General features: G+C 33.3%; 1 protein-coding gene across 1 annotated transcript in view; it reads right to left on the bottom strand.

Moving 5' to 3' along the window:
- Positions 1–597: 597 nt before the first annotated feature.
- The window catches only part of LOC104619326 (cytoplasmic dynein 2 heavy chain 1-like), a gene marked incomplete at both ends in the record, with an annotated part of 27397 nt that continues 20981 nt past the window's right edge, over positions 598–7013 (bottom strand). The window contains 7 exons of the mRNA XM_010285162.1: positions 598–707; positions 1245–1386; positions 3169–3295; positions 4597–4683; positions 5369–5490; positions 6466–6589; positions 6754–6914. Of these exons, the coding sequence (XP_010283464.1) occupies positions 598–707; positions 1245–1386; positions 3169–3295; positions 4597–4683; positions 5369–5490; positions 6466–6589; positions 6754–6914 (873 nt within the window). The remainder of the gene's footprint in view (positions 708–1244; positions 1387–3168; positions 3296–4596; positions 4684–5368; positions 5491–6465; positions 6590–6753; positions 6915–7013) is intronic.

The raw sequence follows: 7013 nt of genomic DNA, 5'->3' as shown, positions 1-7013 counted from the left end.
TGCAATTGAATATGTATATTTATTATATATCTATATATAACTATATTTTTATATATGATAAAACAAAATCATTACTATAAGCATAGTATTATCAATCTTTTCTCAAGTATTATTAATCACTGGCCTTAAGTGAGTGGCATTTTGTGTCCTATATCACAAAGTTAATCTGATTAAACCTGAGGGTTTAAAAACTAGATATTTTGAAAGGTATCTGCATATAGCCTTTTCCTTAAAGGAAAAAAAAAAAAGGTATTAGAAATGACATGTCAAAGTGAACCCATATAGGACACTATCTTCAACTAATTGTACTGTTGTTAATGATCATTCACACTTGAAGCCTGAACGGACTGATAACAAGTTTTGTCTGTTCGACATCTGTTTGAAGAAAATTGTAAAAGCAAAAAAGAAGAACATGTATTTTCTTTAACTGGGTTGCTTTTCGTTTCAGAGTTACATAAGTATTGTTTCTCTGTGGGTGTTCATTGGTGCTAATAAAATAACACAAATCAAATAGTTCAGAATTCCAGAAATATGCCATGTTACTGAAATTTGTAGAAATTGAAATGCTTCCAAGACAAGACAAAAAAACAAATTTACCTGCAAGATGACAAGAGCATTTTCTATTGAAAGGTCATCTGAAGGTAAACCTTCACTTTTCCAAACTAACTCCTCACTTTCTGTACACAGGAACCGCCGTAAATCGAACTCTGATAAATAAAAGAGTGTAAGTTTGCGCTAGTATTTATAGTCTGCATAATTTTTAAGCATTTACTACTCCATATACAGTGAAGATTCTAACACAGTGCAAGTCTGTAGATTTCTCTTAAATTTATTATTTTATTGCTTAAACTTATTACTATTGACTAGCTGATGTTATAAAAAAATATTTAATGATGTATTTAACACACATAGATAAAAATGATTACTGAAAAAGCAGAAGCATTCAGGATGCATTGGCAAATTTAAAACAGTTAATTTGAATACATTAATTCATGTAAACTTTTCTTTTTAAGCAAGGACTATGGAGCTAAACCTTAAAAAGTTAGAAGTATTTATAATCTTAATAATCAATAGAATAATCCTAAGAAATAGCCTGTCTGCATATACAAGTATTTATTGACTAAGAAAATGTTGTCACTTTTCATTTGGGAGCACCAAGACAATTGAGACTGTTCATGAGAAGTCACTGGCATTTCTCACTTCTTCAATCAAGTGTAATTACACAGACACACACTAAAAATTACTTTCAAGGCCTGCTGATCTGGTCCATTCATCCAAGCTGGTTGTCCTCTGATCCTCAGGAGCAGCAGAAAGATAGGTAATAAACGCAGCTGCTAACTGAGCTCTTTTAGGCAACGTAGCCAGTTCATCTGTTATCTCTGATACCTTAAAAAAAAAAAAAAGTACAGAATTTATAGGTGCATTGCAAACAAAAACTATGTTAATATTTTTCATCAGTTACTAAAAAGTCAGAATTAAATTTACCTGCCATGGAGAAGATAGTTGAGACAGACTCTCTTCTTGCATTTCAGATATCTATACCCACCTAACCCACAGCAACACACACATGAAAGTATGGGAAAAGTGATTTTTAGCTTTAATATGGACAGACCTTTCTGAGAATTTAGCCACTAAAAATCTATGAATTTGGTGAACAGTTCACCTCGTCACTTATAAGCAACTGGGTAAACAGTATTACAGTAAGAAAAATAAGAAATATGTGACCCTAGTCACAGTCAGCCAGTGAGTACCACTTACAATATGTATACAGATACTAAATACTGTATGTATCTATTACACTTAAAAATGTGATTCACTGCCTTACTTCCATGATAAAATACAGTTATCATACATCTTCAAATAATTTACTTGCACTACAACACCTCTGCTTTGAAATGTTCCAGTATTTTGGAGAAAAGTACAGTATATCAAAATAATATGACTGACATAATTGGTTTGAAGGTACTCACTTTTTTACTTTAATCAAACTGACATTAAAAAAAAAAGCTGATACACAAACAAAAAAACCAACTTTTTATTACTTCCTCCTTCCTTTAAAGGGAGATGAATACTGCTTTTTCACCGTCCTCAATATGGGATGAGTTCTGACTCACATCTGCCAGTTTGGTCTACAGCATACTATTAGCAGATAGTCTGAACTTTCTAAAGACAGGAGAAACATACCAGAGTGAAAAATTGTGAGGAATCACTTTTAGAAGTGTTTAAACTCTGGGCTTCAAATATACCCAATCTTTACTATAGCAGATGATAGCTGTAGAGCTGCTTTCAGAGGAAAATCTTCCACTTCTTTCCATTATGCCGGTCAACCTACAAGAAGGACTTATCTAACTCTAACTTCGGTTCTTCAAAATGCAGGTATTTAGTATAATTGTTCAGGCATTTTTCAGTGTCAGTGGAAAGACAGGACCACGTCTCTCAGCAGAGAGATTTTTTTTCATTTTAAGATACCCAAGAAAGCTTGGTATAGCTTTCTGGAGGTGACAGCTGTTTTCAGATTGTATGTATCTTGAAATTTTCCTTTCTGTTTCAGACTGAAGAAGGGCCTGTGTGTCCAAAGGCTTACAAGTTTCTCCCAAATATATCATTTGAGCAAATAAGATATGCTCTTTTTTTCCCTACTTTAGAAGAAGAAAAGTTTCAAACACATATATGAAAACTTCAAAAGCAACCCAACATTTTGGGTAGGTCTACGTTTGCATTTCCAGTGTCGATGCCATAAAGGAGATTTAAGATGGTGATTGTTTAATGCTTTCCAAAAATCTGTCCCTTTTGATTGTATCTCAACTTTGGGGGTCCAATTGCTGACATGTTCAGCCATCATAACAATTACATTATTACTGTGATTGAAGAACGTCAAAGAATGTTGTGTGTTCTATATTAAATACTGGGGGGTTTTTTACACATTCTGTAGCTATGTGATATAGGTAAGGTAACTTGTACAGTGAAGTAAAAGGAAGTTTCGGAAGGAAGAAAAGCTATTATTTCTAATGAGAAGTCAAACAAATGTACACTTAGAAGACATGCAGAATGGCAATAACTCACATTCTCCAAACAGTGAAAAAATTGTATTTTTTTATATTATATTATCATTTATATTATATTATATATTATCAGCTATAAGATGCATTTATGAAAATTTTCACTAACCTGGGCACTCCATCTTTTGTGTTCCCTATCGAGTTGATTTATCAGTACCTCTGCAGCTTTCAACGTTTTCTGAGCTTTACTCAGTTCTGCTTCAAGTTTTGCTGCTTCTGTTGTTCTACTCTGGAACCTGTAAAACAACTACTGTTTGTAATTGGCTATCAAGAACTACTAAACTTACGGACAGTTTAATTGAATTTGTAATGAGTTCCTCCCTTATTGTTCATAAAGAACACAACTACAATTCTTTTTTATACCTTCTGTTTCTAATTGGCAGAAGAGCTTAGAATTACTAACAAAATTTAGATAGATGCATAGGTGAGATTTAAATATACATTTGCAATAGAGACCATAATGCCTGAAAATCATTCCTTCTTGTACTTAAACAGCCTGAATTGATTTCAGAGATTGTGTTAAGTTTTGTTCTGCATCTAGTCAGGACAATAGCAGGCTCAACACCATACTCTACATTTGTAACTTTTTGGTAAATTTAACCTATGAAACCTTTAAAGGGGAATATTGCTAATTCACACGGATGACCCCAGTTCAATGCACAGTACTCTACTTTGTAAAACACAATAAAGTAAGAACATGCCCCAAACAACAGTCAAGGTTTAGGTATCATTTTGTAATGTCTAATATCTAATTAGCTTAATATTAAATTAAAATAATTAATGCATTTAATAATCCACCTTTTTAAGTAATATATTTAACTGTAATATACAGTATATAGTATTTAGTTAATCTAAGACATCACTATATAACTGAATGACAAGAATTCTCCAATTATTTCTTTTTGCAGACTACAAACCATGACTTTTAATGATATGCACATATGTCAGTTGTAAAGTATCTCCTATACTAACTACATAATAGAAACATCAAACTGAAAGACTTGGATTAAACTGAATTTGGAGAAAGTATAAAGGTTCACCACAGCAATTTTTATGCCACTGTGAGTAACGTACTTGATGAGATGCTAAGAAAAAAGGAGATAGATAACTAGCTGTCAGAGAAGTTGGCCATCCTAAGAGAAACAGAACTGCCTTTATTCAAGCTGTAATCAGTAGAAGTCTTGTATAGGAATGTTTGCAAAGTCCAGAGGAGACATTAAAGTCCTCTTAGATTTAAAAGGTGAGAGACATACTGCTTATCTTTGACATCTACAATGTCTACACCGAAGACTTCCAGTACAGTCAGTAGTGAGAAGCAGGTACTTTGAAGGAGCATTTCATCTGACTGATGAGATGAACTGTATTCTAACAGTGTTTATTTATCTCCACTGAGTGTATAGATAGCCTAATTATCACTACTTCTGATGTACACATCTTGCAGAGCAGGGAGTTACATTTGGTTAGATAAATTTCATTATTCACAGCATAAAATCTTCAATGTTTTTCTTAAATCTTGAAATAAACAAATCCAACTTACTTATCTTTCAGTTCTGATACTTTTTGACCAACAGAGTTCAGAAGATCTTCTAACTTCTGTTTTCTGTCTTCAGTTTTCTTGAGATTACTACAAAATGTAACATTTACTTTAAGACTATGAATCCAAAAGAAAATAAAGAGTAAATGTAACAGGAAAGTTATTTACATACAAATAGTTTGGAGGCAGTTCTTTCTTGTGATTTATATTAACAAAAATGTTTTAACATGTAAAAGTTTTGACTACTTCTCATCAGATAGCTTTAAAAACGGAAAGCAAACACCCCATGCAAATGTATTCTTAAAGATAAGAACAAATTCTTCCAATATGGAATTTTAAGATCTAGCAAAACCATCAGTTATAGATTCCTCAGGTTATGGGTAGTCATAAGGCTATGTCATACCTTTTTGATCCTAATGAGAAACTGATTATGCTTGGTACATAACTGAAAAAAACCAAGGTACTACACATCTCAAAATAGCATGGATTTCACTGACAGAATACATTTTAAGCATATCTGTGATGTTCATTTCTTCCTGACACATTTCAGCTGAGACAGGTAACTTTTGATTGGCCAAGGCATAGCTTCCAGGAAAAACAAAATATTGCACACTTACTTTTTCTGTCTCAGCATGAACATTTTATTACCTACGGATGACATACAATTTCTTACATCTTTTGTTTTTAATAAACTTAAATTCCTCCTTGGTGGCTTTACTTTCACCCACATCCAGTGGAATTAAGAACATTTATTTTGTAACGGTGTCTAACTTACGCTTCCAATCCAGTCTTTTCTTTTTCCAAAGGCTGAATGCGTTCTAGGACATGGGAATACTGGACATTGGCATTCACCCAAGCCGCTAAAGGAGCAGCTGCAGCACTGGCTCGTTTAGCATTCTGAAAAAATCAGTAATAGTTACAAAAAAGTCCTTGAAGTATAATGTAGATGAGACAAATACAGTATAAATAAATGTAACAGATTTACAAGTTATCAATTTAAATATGCCAATTAACCAGCTCCTTTACTGAACTCATCTTTTAAATTGTTTCTAAGGGATTATATTGTAGGCAATCAATCTGTGGAAAAAAAAAAAAATGGCTATCTTTACAACTATGAAGCTTGACTGAAGTTACGAAGTTTTAAATTAATGCATAATTTATCACTGTGTTCCTTCTCAGGGAACTAGAACTCTCCTTCTAAAAATAAGGATCTAGTATTTAAGAATCTTCTTCATTATAAGGGTGGCAAGAGCGTGGAATAGATTGCCCAAAGAAGTTGTGTATGCCCCATCTCTGAAAGTGTTCAAGGCCAGGTTGAATGGGACTTTGAGCAACGTGGTCTAGTGGAACATGTCCCCGCCCATGGCAGGGGGCTTGGAACGAGATGACCTTTAAAGTCCCTCCCAACCCAAACCGTTCTATGATTCTATAGTTCTATGAATTCCTTTTCATAGCCAAATCAATTCTCAAATATCACCCATACATATAATCACCACTAGTCCACCTTTTTTAATTAAGCATACTATTAAAACTCTTATTGCTATAAGGAGGCCAGAAGGAGCCAGTTAGAATTCCTTGATCTGAGTTCTAATTTATACCAGTGACAAAAATCTCTAAGGACTTGACTCCGTAATGACTTCTCATCCCACCACTCCCCAGTCACCAGCAAAATTCTCACTTAGAGGCAGTACGCAACAGAGTAATCTCTGCTACACTTTTATTTCTTTATACTGACAAATTCTGTAAGCAGAATTCAGTATTTTTTCTCTAATTTAGGTTCATTCTAAAAAATTATGTTGGCAAATCAGACAATCATGTCTTTTTTTTTTCTTTTTGTCTTTTTTCATTTTATGTCATGCCATCAGGAATTACCTTTGGATCAAAAGATGTTCTGTTTTTAGAAAGAAGTTCTTCAACACTCTCTCGTATTTCTTTTGGAATATTACGGGCATCAAAGGTTGCTATGTCCTCCCTCACACCTCTTTTGGCCAAGAAACTGTAAAAAGAATTAAATAACTAAGTAAAGAAGAAACAAATGTTAATGAGGTTACTTCCCTATGAAACCAAAGAATTCTGCACAAATGTTATTCCTGAATATAATAGAAAGTATTTCATATTGTAAATTACTGTTTAAGTTTAAAGTTTAAATAAAATCCTCACCTCTTCATGCTCACCCATGATGTATCAAAAATCCCCATCAATCGTAAAACTCCTTCTAGTATGTCTCTGATTATGTCAGGAGGCATCCGTAGTGACCGGATTTCTGACAAAGACTCTGGCTTTATATTTCCAACTGCTAATTTAGCTTCATTAACCAGTGGCTTAAAACATAAGAACACATTAAAAAATAGATGAGGAGACAAGAAACTGAACATTTGCCATTTCAGTTTTCATACAATTTGTTGTTCTTTTTACATATT

This window comes from Phaethon lepturus, unplaced genomic scaffold (genome assembly GCF_000687285.1).
Source record: "Phaethon lepturus isolate BGI_N335 unplaced genomic scaffold, ASM68728v1 scaffold46544, whole genome shotgun sequence".
NCBI classification, from domain to species: Eukaryota; Metazoa; Chordata; class Aves; order Phaethontiformes; family Phaethontidae; genus Phaethon; species Phaethon lepturus.
The sequence above is the reverse complement of the archived record's forward strand: the minus strand, read 5'-3'. Positions and strand labels throughout refer to the sequence as shown.